The sequence below is a fragment of the Cyprinodon variegatus genome, unplaced genomic scaffold (genome assembly GCF_000732505.1).
Source record: "Cyprinodon variegatus isolate N-32 unplaced genomic scaffold, C_variegatus-1.0 Scaffold40, whole genome shotgun sequence".
Classification (NCBI taxonomy): Eukaryota; Metazoa; Chordata; class Actinopteri; order Cyprinodontiformes; family Cyprinodontidae; genus Cyprinodon; species Cyprinodon variegatus.
This window is the reverse complement of record NW_015150493.1, coordinates 304671-326741: the sequence shown is the minus strand read 5'-3', so window position 1 is coordinate 326741 and position 22071 is coordinate 304671. Positions and strand designations below refer to the sequence as shown.

Sequence of the window (22071 nt, the reverse complement as noted above, 5' to 3'; positions counted from 1 at the left end):
CAGCTCCTCACATACAGTACACAGGCTTTCAGAGCCAGAATGGAAAAGAGGGAAATGAATTATCTTCACCACAAGAACACTTTATTGTGGAACTGCTTGAGACAGCGGAAGTTTAGAAATACACTAAGCTAGTCAAGATGGCATTTCTTGCATTCTTCCGCTACATTATAGTAACTTGAGTCACTGTTAAAAGTACTCTACAGTCAAGGAAGGTATACAGGACCTCTAATGTACCTAATCTTACAGTGTCCTGCAACCCCAAACCGGTCTGACCCCTCCTTCAGCTTTCATTAATCACAGCAGCGCTCTTGACGTGACTTGCCTCATTGTTTGAATACTGACTGAGCTCTACCCACACGTTGCTTCGGGGTCAGGTATGCAACCACCCCCTAACCTTTACCTATTCGAACCACCTTCCTCAAGCCGTCAGTCAGCAGGCACCAATAACGAATAATAACCACAGCCTCAGGCTCCAACTTGCACCTTTGCTGACCCTCCTACATTAATTAACTAAAGAAACGTTCCTACTTCTCTCATAAGATGTGATTTCAGACGTGAAATTAATCCAAATCTACACGTCTCCTCTTAAGTCAGAAACAGCAAAGCAAGACAAAGACTATGCATTGGCTGTATACTGGTAACAAGGTATAGAAAAACATGTAGTAAACCTAAAAAACTTTGTGTCATACACCTCCTTTGTGAAAAGGGATTCAAGGCAAGTTAAGCCAAGTTTGCTTTGACTATATGTAAGACAGCATAAGGCAGCGCTGCCCCTCCCTCACGGTAATAGTTGCCCAATATGCCAAGACAGGACTTAAAGGAGTTCCTGCTATTGAAATATTGCATTCGTTTCGTAAACTATGTATGACGTTCTACCCCAGGAGATATCCAAAGCATTTAACCAGTTAATATTAGCATAACAAACGTTCCTGTGTACTGTATAATTTTACACACACCAAGAAAGTTACTCATATACTAACTTTTACGTTAAAGTTTTAGCCTAAAGTGTTTTCAAAGCCTCTAAATAAAGAACTATAATCATACTGGAGATAAAAAGCACTTATTTAATCAATAAACAGCATGTATATATAATATTCTATATTAATTTATAAGCAGTGGAAGTAATAATTGCTTTAAAACTCACCTTTCAGCATCTTGACTGCAACAGTGACCGCCTCCTTTGGTTTGTCCTTGTCGATGCCAAGAGCTTCTGCCATCACAACTTGGCCAAAGCAGCCTTCACCCAGAGGTTTGCCTAGAGTTAACCTAAAAGAAAACAAAGGTATTAAACCACAGGCCAATAAGTTAAAAGTGTCCTATGATATGAGCTGCATTGGCTGCCACTCTGTAGGAAAATAAAACGTAAGAATAAAATGGGAGATCAAAGTATTTAAGACCAGACAAAAGCTTCTGTCAGCATTTCATCTTCTTTGTATTTTAATCAGATTCTGTTTGGAGGATTGCTTTAGTGCATCAATGAGGTTTGAGCCAGAACAGTAGGTAAGAAGACACATGGCAGGAATAATCTCTTCATAAACCCAAGTAGAGCCACTCTTTTGTAAACTGTTTACCCTGTCTTGGCATGTTCCAGTATACACTTATAAGTCTCTGCAAAGGAGGCAGCTTAGCCCTGACATATTAGCCTGTGATGGATGAAATTCTGGCTTCCCTTTGCCATTGAAATAGGCTGGAGTAGCTATATCGCCGCCTCAGACTGTGGATACAGAGAATTCACAATCTGTTTTCTTTTTACAATATTTTACATTTCAAATTAAAACTTAATTGCATTTAGTTTAACAAAGGTGCTTAATGATAAAATGAAATGCAAAAGACACAATTATTTCAGATTTTACAAAAAAAAAAAGAAAAAAAGATTATATATTTCCTAAATTGGTGTCTTCTGAAGGCAATTAATTATACTAGACTTTATAAAGGGGTATCAGCATAAGAAAGGCTGAATGCAAATGCAGGTCAAACTGTTAAATCAAAAAATTTTTTTTAACATTTATTATATTATTTGAATATGTTAGTCTGTTAAATAAAATCAGAATAAAATCCACTGAAGTTGGCTACATATTGTAACTGTAAGCCATGTCTAGGTTATTGGTTTGATTTTTAACTTTACTGCATGATCTTCAGCAGCTATCCATCGTAGGGAGGGACCACTAACATGCCCTACAACCTGGTGTTTTTCACTTTGATTGACATAAGTTGGCCCCCCACCTCATAAAGCCCACTGTCCCCCTATCTAAACATTCACAGCACAGTGCTAAACCAACGGGCCTGAGGCTGGCGCCCTGCGGTAGTAACACAATCCCCTATCTGTCCACAAACACAGGCTACACTCAATGGCAGGCATTCTGTCCATCCGGCCACACATAATCAATGTTATTTTTTTCCGCGGCCCAGACCGCAAAAGTTAGCATTCCTCAGTGTTTTACAATCCCAACATGATCCTTTAGGCGCTGGGATGACAGGCAGGGAATAAAGACCCAAACAGAGAGGAAGAGCCTGGCTAAACAGCCAAATTCAAATCATAAATTGAATTAATCCCACATTCAAACCAAAACCTAGCATTACATGAGAATATATACAAATATTATGAGCCAAACTTTTTTTTTTTTTTTTTTTTGGTTACTGACCTTTTAGCAACAGCTTGAGGAAATTCCCCAGTTCTTTTAAAGCTCAGTGCTTTCGTTTGTTTTAAAACTTCTCTAACCTTTGCCGACTTGTCAAGTCAACCTTAAGGCTTATCGCTGCAACTCTGACACACTGAAACCTCAGCTGAGCTAATTCCTCTGGTACGGCACAGAGGCAGCGCTCCTTGCCCAAACATGCAGATGAAAGCTGCGAATACCAGCCACTAATTAGCACGACTTCACTCTCTACGGACAGAAGCATGTAATAGAGGGAGAGAGGGAAGTTTAGCTGCTCTGGTAATGATGGGGCAAGTTGTACAGCAGATGATTCAAAAGCTTTTGTCTCTGTCATCACAAACATGCAGGGTGTCAATCCCCCATTTCAAAAATAGCTTTTTAATTATTGCTGCAATGTTATACATATTGCATTTAAATCCAAATGTCTTTATGTTATTAGGATCCACTTAAAGGGATATAACTGCATCTCATTAAATTAAATCTCATCTTAAACTAAAGTTTAATTAAAAAAACTAAAACTATTATTTAATCCAAGTTGATTACACTCAGAGGAGTATATATTTTAAGAATTAAGCAATCAAATATTAATGTTAAAGAAACAAGATAACATGCAGTAATTTAAAGCACACTGCAGATTAATGAAAGAAAAAAAGTGTAAAAAATGTGTATTAGCCTTGGGCGGATTGTGAAGAAGAGTTAATATATACATATATATATATTTTGTTTGGCTTTATGTAATATTGACTTTTTGCTAAAGTAAATCGTCTGAATGGTATAAAAGAAAAAAAGCACTTCTAATTTGTGAAACACTTTATGTTTAAATCTCAAAGTCTCAGAAAACAAAGCCCACAACAGAATCCTGTACAAATGTCTTAATCTTATGCAAAGTTTACCGGTACCTATTTTTTGGAGGGCTACAAGCTTAATAGATGAGATGCTCATTTAACCTGGTCATTACTGTATCTCTCCCTCATTTTGCCCTACTCATCTTAAGCAAAAATAAACAAGCAAATGTTAGTAGCATGAATAAAAAACATTTTTGCATCTACTTAAGCATATTTTGTTATTTTAACTCAACTGTTTCCGGTTAGCAGGGCGGGACATGACACAGGTGTGTTAAAATAACTAAATATGCTTAAGTAGAGGCAATAAAGCATGCATTGTTTTTTCATTGAAGGATCATCTCAGTCAAAACTGATCAATCCACCCATCCTATAATGTAACAGGACAGCTCTCTGTCGATGGTGACAAGCTTGCCCTCTCCTCTTATTTAAAGGCTGCACTCAGCTTTTCTCCCCTTTATTCAAATTGAAGCTGAGGCACCAGCTGTTGCTTTTACACATCTGCACGCAACAGTTCTTTTCTCATACATCGAATGGTAATGTCAGAGGAATTTGCGGGGATGGCTTCTGCCGGGTACAGGTCATTCCTGGTACATTTGGTCCCGTTATCATGGGTGCTCTTCTGTAGCTAAACCCACATTGGAGCAGAGCATAGGCTCCCTCTCTATGGTGAGCATCATCCTTAGCCAATATGCTGCATCTCTTTCTGTTCAGCTCAAATTTCCTACGCCCAGAATGTCATTCAATGACAGACACTTTCACCACAGACTTCACAGTATATGGAAGTATAATCATGATATATATTGACATTGCATTATTGCCCAGTTCAATTTGTTTTAGTTCTGGCATTGGTTAATTAATATGAACAGTGGCCAAGATAACTAATATCAGCTAAATTATTGTATGAATATATGTAGTGTATATTGTAGCACCATATTGAGGTTGTGCAGGCTGTGTATCCTGAAGGATGAAAAATATGTCAAAATAAAAAGGTTTCTTTGCAGCGCCTACCAAAGAGTTGGAAAAAAAAAAACTTTGCTCTGTTCTCAATGTTTGTCTTCTTTCACTTAATTTAATGCAAATAATCACTGCGTTTTCTGAATAACCATCCAAAGTAAATGTAATGAGAGTTTAAACTTTTAAAGGTTCTAAAACTTTAGCTTTCATTGCTACTACAATGTGTTTGAAATAGGAGTTGCTTCAAGATGAAGATAGAAGTCTACTTTGGTTGTTGCTACTGTTAGTTTCCAGGTAATAAAATTTAAACATAGCCTAATATTAAAAGCCCTGCACCGCCCCTTTAAATCTAAGTCGTGTTGCATTATCTTTTCCTGGTTAGTTTTATGCAGAAACTTAAACTGATTTACATAATCATGGAGCTGAAGATAAAACATTTAAATTAGGAATGAGACACTAAAATATTTTCTATATAAGAAAAAGAAATGTATAAATACAAAACAGTTAATAAATAGGCAGCTCTTACCTGTCTCGAGAAAATTCCCACAGTGGATCCTCTGGAAGGTCGTACTCAGGGATTGGATCATCGTGTCCAGAGCTCCGCCGTGTCATGATGCGAACCAGGGGAGTGCTAGAGTTCATGGATGAACTCGAATCTGCCGACACCTATAGGAAAAATAATATTGGCTGATCAACGGAGTCTAGGTTCGTAAGCTGGTTAAAGCTCCAAGGCATCACTAGAGGAGTCTGAAACTTTAGGCATGAATAACACTGCACAACCTGTTTAATGTTTAATCAGTATAGTGAGCAGATATCAAAAGATATGCCCAATTTCCACGTTGAATATTCAACCAAACGTACAGTTTCTCCAGGGCAGATATTCCATTTTTTCTTTGATTAAGAAGTCAGCAGCTATAATAATTCTTGATGATTCTGTGTTAATTGCCTGTCTTTGTTTATGAGCCTGAGGCTCCATGCTGCTCTCTCTACACCCTGACCTTACCTTGATACTGGAATCAGTCGCCTCCTCAGAAAGTAATCCAATACTTTCTGTACCTTTTGTTTTTTCCTGAGGTACAGAAAGTTCCACGTGTAGAGAAAACATCTGGCTGCAGTTTTTGGCAGCAGGATTGACTTGAACAGAAATTCATGCTCTCTGAATGAATCTAGGCGTGTATCCTTTTAAATATAGTACCTTCAAAGTATGTTGAGTACCTCTCAGTTCAAAAGGTTGATATTCTTTTTAGATATTGATTTACAATTTTTTTTAACTTAAACAATAAAGAAATTCTGCATGAACAAAGGGACATTTTAAAGCCTTTTTTTCTGTCAATTTAAATTATTAATAATGGAAAAAGCATGTTTAAGGGATATTTGACACAGAGATGAAGACATATCCTGCACAGAGAATGCAAGGGTAACTTTTCAAGATGAATTATTGCATCATTTCGGCACGGCAGGAATGCTTTAATAGTGACCTTCTGCTGATCTCCCTTTGGACAATATCCCACTGTGTCTCGATGAGGTTTAGGTCAGGCCAGTTTGCTGACTCATCAGACTATAGTCATGAAACTACGCATTGCTACTTTAAGTATGTGGAAAATGGTGCTGCTGAAAAGTGAAATCTGACTTAAAATGTTTTAAATAACTTTAAATAATCCTCTAATGTGCCTTAGATTAATTGGCTTCTTTTTCCCCTTAGTGTAGAAAAGATGCAACTGATGAGGTTTCTGATTAAGGAGTGACTTAAAGCAATAAATCAGTTCATTTTTCTGGGTATAGATGCAATCTGTTCCTCATAAATCTAACCCAAACTTGTAAACATCCTTGTTCGATATGTGCTTTTTTCTGACAAATTTCTCATGAAAATCTTTAGATAGTTTAATCAGGAAACTGCCACCCTTTTTAAAATCTAGGTCTCTGACTTTGTGTGTTGTCTCCTCTAGAAGTGTTAGATGCCTTTAGAACTCTTTATCTACTTTCTGTTACCTGGCGGCGCAGAGGGATCTGTTTGGTCAGCTTGTGGACCGCCGGTGGGCTCCCGAAATCAGGCTTCTTTATATTGTTCCTCATGCGGCAAACCACCACAATGCCCACCATGCAGGCAATGAGGAAGACGCCTGCGCAATAGATTGCAATCTCAACGTAGTCCGGAGAAATTGGTCCGTGGACTTTATCTATGGCTAAAAGACACGAAGAAATGACAAGTCAAGCAAAGGTTAGGACAGGCACTTTCCAGACAAGGACGTAAACGCAAAGACAGACACAGTGAAGATGACTCATGTGTAATTATAATCACCATTGACAGCAGAACTAAAGCATTTTTTGGTAATATGAGCAGGCCCGGTTTTGTAGAATCTAACAAGCCTTTACTGCCTTTAACAGTGTTGCCAGATTTTAAATCATGAATCAGCTCTAACAAGCAGGCCAGCATGTGGCTATACTCTGTGTCAATGTTGGAGACACGCGAGTACAAGCACAAATACACACCCAACAATACGCTTCAATTCAGATCGCAAACAGCGGGGATTGGTGTCTATTGTGGCTGTGTATGACCCGAACTTCCTGTCTAGTAAAAGGACTTAGTGTGTGAAAGAGACTGTTTCATCCCTGCAGACCACAAACAAGATTCCTTTGCAGCACAGCAACCAAACAGGCCACAAGACAACTAGAGCTGAAGGTAATGTTCTAGAAACCTTTTTTTTTTTTTCGACATTTGCAAGTCCAAAAGAAACACTGTGCATCAATGACAGTTCTTAACTCCTTCTGGAAATAGATTAGTGCTTTATCTATGAACTTTGGATAGAGGTTGAGTAAAATTTCTTCTCTTACATTAGCACATACAAAAAGCCACTTATTTACATATAAATTATGTTTTTCAAGGGGGGTAATGTATATATACTTTTTAACCAGGCTCCTAGAGCAGAAGCAGGCCATCAGCATCACAGAGCTCTACAGTACTTAACAGAGTAAATTTCCAAATATTCCTCCTTTGTTTTACATCACACTCAAAAGGATTTATGCTAAAAATCTAAAAATCCCACTAGATAGCAGAATCCATATATGTACATGAGTGGAGGAAAGACAACACTTCTCAACAACATATCCCACAAAACAGACAGTTGGTAGATAGCCTCCAATTTTTGTTATGGAGATTTAATAAAGCCTACAAATCGCCTGACCGTGTGTTGTGACAAGATGCAGACTGATATTTTTTAAGTTTAACATGTTTTTATGATTTCTTTGACTATAGATATGTGCAAATTTGATAATTTTATGCTATAAAAATACTACATTTTCATTTATTCTATGGAGATTTTTAGCATTGCCTCTAAGAGAGGCATTTGGGATTTTGCAAAAGAATTATTTCTTAATATTGTATTTTTCTCCTACTTAATAAATATATTCCAGTTAATTTATGGATAAATTCTTCTAAAGTCATATTTTATACTGGAATGAAGCCGTTTACATATCTTAATTACTGTAAGCTTAAGCAAAATATACGAGAACATACAAAAAAAGCACTTAAGGTTTTGGTAATTAATCACATATGAGTCATTCACTGCGTTGAAGCAGAAAGGTTCAGCTCTGAGGAAATTAGAGCCAACATAAAATAAAAGTTTTTATCCTTCCATCATTTTTTCAAAATAGATGAGAAGCCTATTATTAGAACCAGAACAAAAGAATGAAAACACAACTTAAAGGCATATCTAAAAACATACAAACAGTTTTTATAAGCATGCAGAATCAGAACCAAAGAGAAGAAGTGACTGTTTTCTAAAAGGAGTAAAAGAAGGCAAATCCTCAACTCTTTTGGAATCTGAGACACTGTAGTTGCTCTGGGAGCTCTACTTTGGTCTGGAGTTGGAATAAGTCATCAGTGAGCTGCATCATTATCTCCTCTGGGTTTTCAACAGCTTGCCAGCCCACTTAATATTCTAGATAATATTCTCCCTGGCCTTGTGTCACATCGTCCATGAGATGTGCGTACACTCTCTAATCTATCTGATGAACTGACCAACTGAAGCTTCCAAAGTGAGGATTTGCCTTGCATGGAAGTAGTTTAAAATAACCTTGTTAAAGAACACATATCAACATATTTAATGACAGAACTCAATAGACTTCATTGCATAAAGTGTTCCAGGTAAGAATATTTTTCCTAACTTTTGTTTTCTGTGTAAAATACCACCATGCCACAGTGAGTTAATGTGTCCATTAATGATAGAATGTAATGTAAAGTGGTTTGGAATCCAGTGACTTTAAAAGTTGCTACACTGTAACAACCATGCACTTATATTACCTTACATACACCACTAAAATGAGATATTTAAAATTTATATTAAAATATTTGCATTTAAGATAATTAAACCTAGAACTATCATGGATATGCACAATATTTCACTTAACTTTATGCACTGATGTCTAAGTTTGTCTCACTTTAGTGACCTTTGCTTTTTTACAGGTCTTTAAAAATTGGAAATTCATATTACTATTGGGAGCTTTAAACCTAACACAGCCAAAAAAGTTAAAAGAAATAAAATTGTTGATATGTGCCCTTTAAAATTCTTTGAAAAAAAAAAAGCCTTGGAAAACAAAGCAAGTGAATTTATATACCTGGAAGCACCGTCAAAGTAGCAGTTTGATAGGAGATCCCAATAGAATTACCCGCCAAGCATGTATACTCCCCAGCATCCTCAAATGTTACATTGGGCAAGTAGAGAACCTCTATCTCCTTATCTGTGGTGTTAACACCTGCGGTCTGGGAGAAGAGAAGAGTAGGAAAAGAAAGAGGAAACAGAGAAAAAGCAGAAACAGAGAAGAGAAAATATGAGACCCACAACACCAAGAAAGAAGTTAGAGGAACTGGATAGTGTCCACCATTGAGGTCCTGTGGAGGACGGACACTGCTGAAGATAGGCAGCGTTCCAGGAGTCATGTGGAAATAAAAACACACAACTACATCAAACAAAAGTGGTACCCATCACCGATAGAACCTGCTAATAGAACCCAGACTGATCCACACACGCATGCGAAAAAACCCAGAGAGCATGGAGAGCACTGTGACACATACACTTTCATATGAACAGCTGTAAGTTCAAGTAAAATAGAGATGATGATCTGGTTATTCTTGTCTGAACAGTGCTTCCATGGCGACACCAATCCCAAAGTCGGTGGCAGCTGAAGGAAAAGGGAGTAACACTTGGGAGGAGAAAGAACGCGCCGCAAACCATCAGCAGGACCACCAAGAGACCATCAACAGCACCACCACTGAACAGCAGGGAAAACCCACACCGGTAGGAAGGGGGGTGAGGTGGTACAGGTCTGCGGGGGAAGCGGGTTACCTGGAATGACAGTCAGCCAGCACGACTGGGTGACTTCCCCTATATAATTGGAGACTTTACAGATATATTCCCCAGCATCTTCCTCTGTGACATTGGTAATGGTGAGATACTCCATGTCTGTGCTGTTAATGCCTGAGCGCTGCAACCCATCAAACAATAGAGCAGATAAATCAGACACAGGAACATATGAAAACATCACAACCGCAGCTACTTTACATCAATCTGCAGGAATCATCACAGTAAACCAAAGATGGGGAGATGGGAATATCATTTAATAAAATGACTGTAATTTCGACTTTATAAAGAAAGAATAGATTTTCTCTGTTTCAAAGATCTATCTCTTGCAGAAATCACAGTGAAAATCACACCACAACATTTTAAGTCTCATTTAAATGAAAGGATAAGAAGAGATTGACCTTAAACACCACACTTTAAGTGCCACAGGGTATGCAGTTTAGGGGCAGGAATGTAATCGCTTTCTTATATGACTAATTTTGTCATCAAATATAGAAAAACAAAAGACAAAAGTAGAATCTACCTTTAACACTTTGACGTAGGGGTTTCCATCAGGGCCATGGCGACTACCGTTCCGGGTGATGTGTTTCAGCCACTGGATGTGAGGCTGGGCATCGCTGTAGACCTTGCATTGGAATTGGGCATCCTCTCCGACACGTACTGTGGTGTTGGCGGGTTGTCCAGCTTGGAGGATAGGTCGGTGAGGTGACCGTTCTGTTGGAGAAGAAAAAAAAATATATAAGTGTCTGTTCAGAAGGCCCATGAAAGATTTGAGCATGAGGATCCTTTAGAAGTTATAAAAGGATTCTTTGGAATATCTACAACTATCCTCATTCTTCTACATGCCAAAATTTAGCCTACGTAGCTAAACAGAATAAGATCTGGGGAACAATGCCCTCTTTAAAACACCACCCTGTTTTTACAGCTACCCTGAGGAGCCCTCAGAGCTCCCATACTGCGAGATGACTCATATGCACAGCAGTGCCTTTACAAAACAAAACCATAAGGTAGGGCATTGGATTTATTTATACAAGTGTGTTTATGAGGTTTGGGATTAGTGGAGAGCCAATGTTGGGGTGGGCAGGCTAAATAGGGGAAAAACAACATCAAAAAAAATTTGAGTGGCTACTTTCTTTTCTAAGATCTGTCAGATCTGATGAACCCCACCTTCCTCTATCTAAACACCCTCCACCACTCTTTCCATTCTGACAGCCCCCCCCTCCAACCCCCACCCCCTCCGGACATTCCTAAGGTTAGACTTGTTTATTGTCTTTCTTTATTTGCCCCAATTTCTTTAGCCTTCTGCCCCCTCTAGAACTTTCCCTACTTTGAGAGGATGGAGGGTGTGCAAAACCTAACAAAACTGTTCACTAAACCAAATCAAAAGGAAAAAAACTTCTCTGTTTATAGTAATTTAATTTGATAGAGGTACAAAGTTGCACATAGTTGTAATGTAGCAGGAGGAGGATAGTTTTCATTCTTAAATTAGAAATAATAAGCAGATTAAGACCAATAACTAGTCTCCAGTTCCTAAAGCCAGTTTAATAGTGAGTGGAGGAACCGGATGATGTCCAGTTAAGGACTTTGAACTCCGAGTAAACTGACGGCCCATCTCAGAAGGAACCCAGGAAAAGCTCAGTGTGGCACAGGATGGCATGCGGCTACCCACACAGTGCTGAATAGCTGAGACATGCCATGTGTGTCAGGCTGTCACTGCCCGACTGCAGGTCTTTGTCCAGACTCCAGTTTAAACCAGTGAGTTCTGGGTGTTTTCTTTTCTAAAAGCTGATCCTACAGGTCATTTGGGTAACAAAAAGTCTGATAAGAAAAGGCTTTTCTGTTTCCCTTTTGCCTCCATTTCTTCCCCAAGTTTAACAGTAAGAAAAAAAATGATTCAAGAAGCTGCAGAGGGAACGGGGGCTATGGAGTCAGTCATAGAAGAGGTTTAGTGTTCTGCAGTAAAACAGAGCAAAAAGAAATATGAAGTTGAAAGTAGAGCTTTATTCCACTCCAGAGAGAGGAAAAGCAGGGGGCCTCGGTTGGGGAGCATGTGTGAACATTGGCTGGCTGTAATGTGTTTCTGTGATGTGCCTAAAGTACATTCACATTCAAATACCATCCGATATCAAATGCTAGTCTAATATGATGAAAACAATACCACTAATCCTGATCTATGCACTCATAAAAACAATTGGAAGTGCGTAATGCCATTAGGGATGGCGATGGAATAAATCCAATTATGGATACAGGCTGCAGACATGGATTGGATGATAAGCTGGACCTCTGCTGCTCCGACGTGGTTATCTGTGGTTTACTAACCAGACATTAAAAGAATGACTGCATCAGATAAACCTTGATGTCTATGATTGCTCACACAGTGGTAAGAGGCAAGTCTGAAAGTCGTCACATCTGCTTCAAATTAAGAGAGAAAAGTGCAAAGTAGCAGACCATTGCAAAACATGCAATGGTCTACTACTCTTCAATTTGAGTGAGTCTTTTCTTATGTGAATGAAGGTCAGAAAAGAAAGGTAGATGTGGCTGAACACCATGAAACCTGAGTCACTTTTACAGAAGCAGTTCAGTTTAGTAGATACACTGGAAACCGATCAGGCAGATTGATAAAGCAACACCGCTGGGCTGAGAAAACAGAGAGATTAGAAAGCAGTTTTGCCCTTTAAAGGACATGGGCATTCTTGTACTATTTTAAAATTCTGGTTAGGGGTTTAAGAAAATAATTCAGGTATGCAAATGGCCCCCTGGCCCAGATTCCCTGGTTTAAAATAATATTTCAGTATAAAGTAATCAAAGCCACATTGAACCTGATGACACATCTTCTCTAAACTCTTGGCAGCAGTTCCTGACCTCCACCTGCATCCACAGTACACCTGTGCAATTAAACAGCATATGCACACACACTATCCTCACTTACTGGATTAGTTTTTCCCACCAGTTCTCTACCTCTCTAAACTTAACAGGTGTATTTAGATTGCAAGTACTGACCCACTACATCCAGAGTGTAGGTATGGTTGATGGATCCAAACTGGTTCTTTACCAAACAGGTGTAGTTTCCCTTGTCAGACGGCACCACGCTCTCCATGATCAGGGTCCAGTGCTGCAGGCGCACCTGTTGATGAGATACCGAAAGGTTGAGTTTGGATTAGCAGACATGAAAGAGCTGGTGCTTGAAGGAAATAATGAAAAAAACTAAGAAAAAAGGCTATATGTTGATAGATCTTAGAGAAGTTGTGTGTTGGAAAAAATGCAAAGCCAATGAGGACCCTATTTTCTTTTTTACTTGAGAATTGTTTAATTGCATTTTTTTTCTTCCATATAATACAGCAACATGTCAACTAAAAACTGTAGTTATTTTTTTATTTTTTACATGTCGGACGTCATAATGGATTTTAATGATGGATTGGAGATTTATCTATTACCTTTTTCACAAAGATTTCTGACAACACAGCACTTTCTGTTAATTGGTGTCTCAGCTGAGCGGGGTGGTGCTCAGTTCTTAGCAGACATGGGCAATGTGGAGTCAACAAGTCATCTCCATGTCATGTATTTAATCTACCCAGCCAATTAACCAGGTGAGTCCAATCTGCACAGGTTAATTCACAGTGAAGATTGGACTCACCTGCTTCAGTGACTGGGTAGAACAAATACATGGAGATGACTTGTTGACTCCACATTGCCCATGTCTGGTTCTTAGTATTCACAAAATCCATCTTGAATAACACTTCTTTTGTTTTCTGGGTTGGATGCATTAAACATTGATGTACACACCTGCAGAGCTGCGTGGGAACTTGCAACCCGAAGTAATTTAGGAAAATAGGCTACAGGCTTATATCTGTGCTCAACTATTGAGGTGTCAGTCTGTTAATCAAACAATGTTTTAGTCATTAACGCTAAACTACAAATAGTTATTTTAAAGATATTTTTAATTAAAAACATACATAACATCTTTTTAAGTACAAACATGTGCAAGGTAATAAAATTCCTCATTTAGAAATAATGTATAAACCAAATCACTCGAGATATTGCTGACCTTCTCCTTAAAATGAACTGAACATCAACATTTTCTCAGTCTTTGAAAGTAAATAAGATCACTGCTGATAAATTGCACAAAACTACCAGCCAGAAATAAAGTTTAGCTTTACCAACACATGCTAAAATATTACAAGTTTATTAAACTATGCCAGGATTGTACCAAAATCAAAATATTTCAAAATGTGTGTAATAACATGCTGAAGGACATGTTTTTCTCCAGAGAGGACCTAAAATATTGTTGAAGTGCATGGCATGGAGAACCTTTTATAAATATAAGGACTTTGGTCTTTTAGCAGCATAATGGTACAAATCATACCCAAAATAAATAAAAAAAAACTGTGTGGTGAACCTAAAACAAGGTAAAAACAAAATAGAGGGCTCAGGTCCCTGGAAAAACTAATAAGGTTGTGTGAAGAGGAATTGTTAAAGATCTTTCTGTTTCCTTCTTCCTCCTGAGATTTTGCAGAACAGTTATTAAACCCAGCCAAAGGGGAAGCAAAAGATAAGTAAGGGTCATACTGTTAACCATCAGGTTGACAGTATTATAGGCATTAATTAGGCATCCTATTCATTAATTACTTCTTCAAAACTATTACAGTCCATAAAAGAGGAAGAAGCAAAAGTACCACTGTTTTACGGTATATATGTTTTTATATAACCGAGTCGGATTAGTGTTTCCCTTACCTTATATCCTCCCATGCGTTCATCTTGGCGGAATGGTTTGCCATTTTTGAGCCAACTCAGCGATGGCTGGGGGTAACCTCCTGCAGCACAGCGGAACTTTACTGTGTTTGCAGCTGGCACTGCATGCAGTTTCTTCTCCATCTTTGCTGAAGAGGTCCAATACGGAGCACCTGTAACAAAATAACAATAGAGTTCAGTTGTTTCCTGAATGTGCCCACTTCATCAACTACTTGGCATAAGAGCTAAATAGCTAGTTTAGTCCAGATGCACCAAGAAAGAATCTGATCTGAGTTGTTCTTAAATATCTTTTTTGTGTTTTATCAGTTTTATCAGTGTTGCCTTTTTTGGCAACACTGATAAAACTATCCATCTTTAAATGAGAGCTAATGCTGTGCACTTCTAGGACTAAACAAAAACACACATTTTTCCAGTGGGCTCTGCAGGGTGCAACAGAAACCAAAAATAGATTGGTTCTGAATGGCTGGGCATTGCCACAAGGATAAGCAGGCCATCATAACCCATTTTAATGTTGTGCCCCATAAAAGTTTTTTTTCCTCCTCCTACTTCCTCCAGCTGCCCGAGCAACTCTCTAAATCACACTGCAAGGCATGAAGGAAATTACCAGAGGGAATTATCGCACCTAAAAAATCACCATCATAGAAGATTGAAATCTCCTTTGGTAAAGACGTTTCTGAGTTTCATATAATTTCCAATGATAAAATACCAAAACGAATGTGCTAAAATTTGCAATCTTGTGTTTTGTGCTTATTTGTTCTTTTCTGTGTCTGTCAGCTGGACTTGCTTCCTCCCTTTCCCTCATACCTGGAACTATAATTGTTAAAGCAGATGGGACTGAAGACTGCCACGAGACACTCCAAAACAACCCAAACACTTTTACACACCATCACTTCCTTTTCTTTTGGCAGCAGTATAAGCAACAGAGGGAATACCCATAAAAAAAACTGATTCATTAAAGTGGTAAATCCCCGGTTTCTTCTTATGTCACCTCTTATCACCTTCCCTCACCTAAGTTGAGAGTTTCTCTCCATTGGCCAACAACAACAGCGCATAAAAATAGAAGAGCTTTGCAAAGATACATTTATACATATTTTGTCAGTTTGCAACAACAAGCTTTGTTGTATTTTACTTGGATTTTATCAGAACAAAAATGAATACATATATCGGCATCCTTTTCAAGTAAAACTAAAATTAATATTTGTTGGCACCCCCTAAAATGCTGATGCCCCTTATTAAATCCATCAAACCAATTGCCTTTATTAGTTGCCTAATAAATTATCTGATTTGCCCAGTGCTGTGGGAGCTCTTCCATATCTTTTGCAGTGGCCTGACACCAGGTAAGGATGAGGCTTCCACAAATAAAGCCATAAATATAAAGATACACCACTTTCTCTTCTCTCCCTCCCTTTTTCTACAGTCCTGGTTGTTGAGCCAAATCTCAACGCTGTGCTCAGAGAAATGTTGGTGCTGATCCAACACCAATCTCCCCATTGGTCCCCCAGTCTTTTAATAATATTCTTGGTTTTGAATTTTCTAAAACACACGGGGCGAGAAATCGCAACTGTGCTGCCAGAACAGCTTGTTCTTTGTTTCCAAACAGCTTACTATAACAAGAGTGGCTGGATCTTTTCCCTCTCCCTCCATTTTCTCCCTTCCCCTCCTTATTTAATGGATTTCAGGCAATTACAGTCAACCCAAAAGTGGAGAAGGAGAAATCATGGCGAGACACGATGTGTGTGAGGAATTTTAACAAGATGTGGAAGCCCTCATGGTTAGTTCAGCCTCTATCCGTGAATGTGTAAGCAAAAGCAGACATGTGTACGCTGCTGCTATACAAATTTGGGTAAAACTTTCTCTTTCGCACACACACACACACACACATACAGACACACATTGGGTCCAGGTGGGTAACTGGGTCCAGATGGCCAGCTTTCATAATGGATGAGCACAGCTGACTGACTTGGCTGGTTTGCTGGTTGGCTCCTTGAGGCCTCACTACCTGGGAGACACTAGCTGCAGGAATCTCAGGAATTCCTGTATTCCCTCGAGCATCTAGCCTGAAAGAGATACGCACATGTACTCCCCTCCATCTAACTGCATAAGCTCAGACAGAAACATGCAGGGAAATGCATGAAGGCAGCTTTTGTTGTTGCTAACAGCTGCCCCCACCCAAACCCCAACAACTCCTTTTGCTGTCTGCTGTTTCTTATTGATATTGTATGATGACATCATGCTTGTTTGACTGACGCAATGCAATTTTTTGAGGAATAATCTGTCTTTCTTGAGTCACCGTGCAATAAATACAAAGCGACACAAAATGCGCATTTGGTAAAGCAAACAGAGAATGTCATTGATATGAAGCAGATGAATCTCAATATTCAGACCAGAAAATAATCATTTTACTTTATTTTTATATTTCATTAGCAGTTGAAGAAAAGGACAATGATTAACACAGTTAAGGGTTAAATAATTTTAACTGAGAAAAACAATGTATACTGTTGCTCATGTAGCTGTTCTTTTTTCTCTGCTTAATGACTTTTTTCTATTTTTCATTTACTTCAAGCTGAGGCTCCATGGCTGTCATTTCATGTATTTTAAAAAGCTAAATAGATAATTTTCCTAAATCTAAGTCAAATACTGAGATTAAAAAAGCACATTTGTTTATTTTAATTATGCTGAAAGCTTTCCCCTCTTTTTGTTTCCAATACTCTTCAGCTCGTTTCCTTGTCTCTACTTTACTCTGCTATCAGCTTTTCAATTATCTCCTCTCTCCCCACTTCTTTTTTTCTACCAGACTTCCATTAATCTATAACAGAGAGATAATATGTTTCAGTTCCCTTCGGAAAACATCGGAGCATATAGCATAAAGAAAATGTAAAGAATATGTTTTTTGTTTCTTTATTTTAGAATCCTTTAAGAAATTAGTCCTTTTTAGATTTGACGGATGTTGTTCCTGTATAATCTTCGCAAAACATTAACTTTCAATATTATTTTGAATAGTTTCATTAGCTGAATTTGCATTTATAGCTACAGGTTCCTACAGTTAAAGCAATACACATTTAACCAGGTAATTTCCCCTCTCTGTATTTTTTCTTAGTGTATGCAGTTCTTGCCTCTTTCACAGTTTTTTTTTTTTGTCACTAGTGTCTTTATTTTCCTTCAGAAACCTTCATATGTCCAATTTGAGTAAACAATCACGTCAAAATCTGGACGTCTATGTTCACAAATCACTATAAATCAGCAAAAAAAATAGCTTTAACTAGCTTTAAAATATAAACTAAATCTCACCAATCAACTCTATAACATCCTTGCAGGACAAAACCTTGTTAACATGAGCAGGTTCCTGCATTAATCACGCAATACGTTATTTAAAGTGAGGATTTCTCCCTCTGTCTTTCACTCATTCCTCAGCTACTCCCTATGCTTTTGTCTTGCATATTGTTGTTCTGTTTGTCAATTAAAGTTCTTATTTTTATTTCATTCTTTTATTTCTAAATAAACAAAACAGAGCCCACCCTATTGTTTTTTGTTTTGTTGTTTTTGTAAATGTTGTAACAACTTTGCCTTCTGCAAACAAGACCTTTATCACAGCAACATTCAGCTAAGTCCAAGCAAGGTAAATCAATTTAGACAAACATTTATCAAACATCAACTTCCTGTAGGTGGTGACTAGTCCATCCTTTGCTCTTCTGTTCCTTCTTTTAAAAGGCTGGAAGCTTTGGCAGCTCCTCTTCCTCTGTTCTGTTGGAAACTTTCAGAGCAGCGAGACCGCAATACCTGATATTTCTCTCCTCTACCCGCCTACTGTAAAAACAGTCTGCACACAACATTTTCTAACTTCTAAGATGCTAAAATTAGGGACATTTTTGGGCACAGCTTTAACAAGGGCCACATCTTATTTGACACACCAGAATAGCTTTTATTTTCTGATCAGAACACCTTCTTCAGATTAGGTTAAGAGGTAAAAAATGTCAGCCTCATCACCCAAGGAGGAATAAAAGTATTCTTACAGCCATTTTCCTTGCGCTCTGACTCACCTGTGATATTGACGTTGTAGCAGAAAACCTCCTTGCTGTCGCTACAGGCGCTACAGGCGTACAGGCCAGAGTCTTTGGGCAGGGCATCACGGACCTGCAGCACCTCATGTTCAATCAGGGTGCGGTTGTTGGTTTCCACTGGGCGGCCATCTTTGGTCCAAGTGACGGTTCCTGCCGTTGGCGTTGGACAAGTCAGCTTCAGCACCTCGCCTGGGTGCACCGAGGACACTGTGCGCTTAGGAATTTGGCATTTGGTTGAAGGATCTATGGAGCAAATAGGCGGAGAGTAGGGGAGGTTCGAAGTAGGGAACAAAAAAAGGAGAACAAAGAGGAGAGACAAATAAAGTTATAAGAAATTACTCATTAGAAAACCTCTAACTGATTATTCTCATGCAGGACGCAGATCTGTATCAAACCACAAGTTCCCAGCCAGTTATTGATAAATAGAGATTAAGGAAACTTGTGCTTTTCATCAGTTGTGTGGCTGGTTTATAGATTTAGTAAAGACAATGATGGGGATAAGCAACAGGTTAGAAAATATTGAGAAAGAAACTAAGGCCTGACAGTAAAAATGAGGTTATAACAGTTGTTCTCTAAAAAGACAAGTAAACAGACATTCTAAAGATGACTCATGAATAGATTTAATCCTCATACACAGACCAACTAAACAGAAATCCTCTTCAGTGGATTTAACAGTGACACCAGATCTTAAATCATGACTCAAACCAAACAATGAGGCCAACATATGTTACAGCTCCATGACAGTGTTGAAGACATGCAAACACAAGCACAAAACACACCCTTTTGAAAAATATGTACTTCACTTCAGGTCGTAAAACAATAGAGGTCTGAGATTATTTGGGGTGTGTATGATCTGAACCTTCTGTCTATTAAAAGGCCTGTATATATCAGAGTAACAGTGCTGGACAGAGCCCAAGGAGACATTAGATCAGTCCCTTTTAAAGTTGCAATAATAACAGTTTATATTACAAGCATTCATTTTCAATGTTAAATTACTGGTAGAGGGTTTGTCACAGAGAGCTTTTAAATCCCTCCATAAGGTGCCAGTTTGTTAAGTTTTTAGCTTCTCTTCTATGACAACTTTTATCCTTGCTGGAAAAACAAAGCTTTACTGAATGAGGTCAAACTTTAGCCCAAGGTTTTAGCAAAAGGTGCTTTTGTTTTCAATGTGTTACGCAATGATGCCAAGTTTTAGCATTAAATGTAACATCATCAATCTATGGCACTTTGGCCTGCATCCTAAGCATTCTGGAGCTTGTTTCCTTACCAGCAATCATGGATTTTAAGTCTTTTTCTAGATCATCTCACTAATTTGAGAAATAAAAAGAGAAAAATACAAAAATCTAATTTCTTTTATTCTACAGAGCTTAGCATTGCTGGTAACAGCAGCATTTATGACTGTGTTGAGAAGAAATATTATTTTTTCCTAAGTTTATAAATATAATGAATTATTATTTTTTATTGAAATAGAATGGCTGAATTAATAGGTCTGGGATTACGTTCTGAAATAAAGCGGCTTATGCATCTTTATCAGCGCAAACTTAAGCCAAGTAAACAAGAACAGACAAAAAAGCACAGATTTTAGTACCGGTATTCATCCAAAATGAAATAAGCAGTTAGCTTTAACATTAAACTATATTTTAAATAAACCAATTGTCAGAGCCAGAAAAAAAAGTAACAAAGCACAATTTAAGGCATTTCTGAATAATCTACCCAGCTTTAAAAGCATGCAGAATCAGGCACTAAGAGGAGCAGTGACATATTATCTAAGAGGAGTAAAAACTGGTTAAAATCTTAATTTCTGTTGGAATAGAGGAGCTCTACCTAAGTCTGGAATTAGAATAAGTTGTGAGTTAGCAACATGGTCATGAAGAAACATCTTCAAGCCAGAATACAGCTGGACATTTGAAAAAATAATAGTTTAACATATGTGCCCTTTAAACAGCTTTAGAAGAAAAAGAAAAAAACATAAAATTTATGGAAACACAAAGCAAGAGAATTTATGTACCTGGAAGCACCGTCAGAGTAGCAGTTTGATAGGAGATCCCAATAGAATTAGTCGCCATGCATGTATACTCCCCAGCATCCTCAAAGGTTACATTGGACAGGTAGAGAACCTCCATGTCCTTATATGTGGTGTTACCACCTGGTGTCTGGGGGGATAGAAGGGGGGTAGGAGAAAGTGGAAACAGAAAACAGAAAAAAATATGAGACTTTACAGATATATGCCCCAACATCTTCATCTGTGACATTGGTAATGGTGAGATACTCCATGTCTGTGCAGTTAATGCCTGAGCGCTGCAACCCATCAAACAATAGAGCAGATAAAACAGGCACAGGAACATATGAAAACATCACAACAGCAGTTACTTTAGATCAATCTGCAGGAATTATCACAATCATCCAGGTAGAAAAGTACCCAATATTGGACTGTTACCTATAAAGTTAGAATATGCTGTTTTATTTCAATATTACTGTAAGTAGACTTGAAGAAGAAAGCGTATATTTACCAAACCTATTATGGATCAGTTTCTCACATCACAGAGAAAAGCAAGCCACACGTAAAAAGGAATTCTGAACTGAAAACAATATTATTTGAACCTAAAGTAAAACGGTACATACAGTTTGGGGACAGGTATATAATAACTTTCTTATTTTATTATTTTTTTCCTTAATATAATAAAAATCAAAAGACAAGTGTAGAATCTTACCTTGAGCACTCTGACGTAGGGGTTTCCATCAGGCCCATACCGACTACCATTCTGGGTGATGTGTTTCAGCCACTGGATGTGAGGCTGGGAATCGCTGTAGACCTTGCATTGGAATTGGGCGTCCTCTCCGACACGTACTGTGGTGTTGGCGGGTTGTCCAGCTTGGAGGATAGGTCGGTGAGGTGACAGTTCTGTTGGAAAAAGAGCATATTTCTCGAATGCTTATGTTTTACTTGAGGAATTGGACCAATTATGGTCAGTAAATGGTGTAACAGAATGTTCCAAATGCAGAAGTGTCTGCATTCTGCTAAATGCAAACATTTAGCTTATTTACCTAAACATAATTAAATTAAGAGAATATTGCCCCCTTTAAAACACCTCCATCAAGGAGCCTAAAGAGCTCCCATACTGTAACTGAGAGTGTCCTGTCCCAATAAAACATTTACATTTCCAATACTACAACAATATTGACAATATTGACTATAAAAATAAAAGCACGAGTCATACATACTTGGAACACTAGAAAAGGTTTGATCAACTGAGATGACGAAGAACAATAGTCTGCAGCAGAAAGAGAACAATTGGCCCATTGATGGATAACCAATTAGTTATGGGAACTTTAAACTGAAATGAATCCAAATAGATTGCTTTAAGCTGCTTGCTTATATCTGACATTTTTCTGTGCAGGCTTATTTATATATATATATATATATATATATATATATATATATATATATATA

At 38.1% G+C, this 22071-nt stretch overlaps 1 protein-coding gene across 3 annotated transcripts in view; it reads right to left on the bottom strand.

Moving 5' to 3' along the window:
* Nucleotides 1–22071, bottom strand: part of fgfr2 (fibroblast growth factor receptor 2) — a 54511-nt gene that overhangs the window by 12818 nt on the left and 19622 nt on the right. For 2 of the 3 annotated variants that reach the window (XM_015369968.1, XM_015369970.1), the window contains 10 exons: nt 21332–21522; nt 20629–20773; nt 18600–18863; nt 14545–14714; nt 12814–12937; nt 10337–10527; nt 9071–9215; nt 6440–6639; nt 4983–5122; nt 1145–1266 (listed from right to left, as the gene is read on the bottom strand). In XM_015369968.1, the coding sequence (XP_015225454.1) occupies nt 1145–1266; nt 4983–5122; nt 6440–6639; nt 9071–9215; nt 10337–10527; nt 12814–12937; nt 14545–14714; nt 18600–18863; nt 20629–20773; nt 21332–21522 (1692 nt within the window). The remainder of the gene's footprint in view (nt 1–1144; nt 1267–4982; nt 5123–6439; nt 6640–9070; nt 9216–10336; nt 10528–12813; nt 12938–14544; nt 14715–18599; nt 18864–20628; nt 20774–21331; nt 21523–22071) is intronic. The other variant, XM_015369969.1, reaches the window with a different exon arrangement.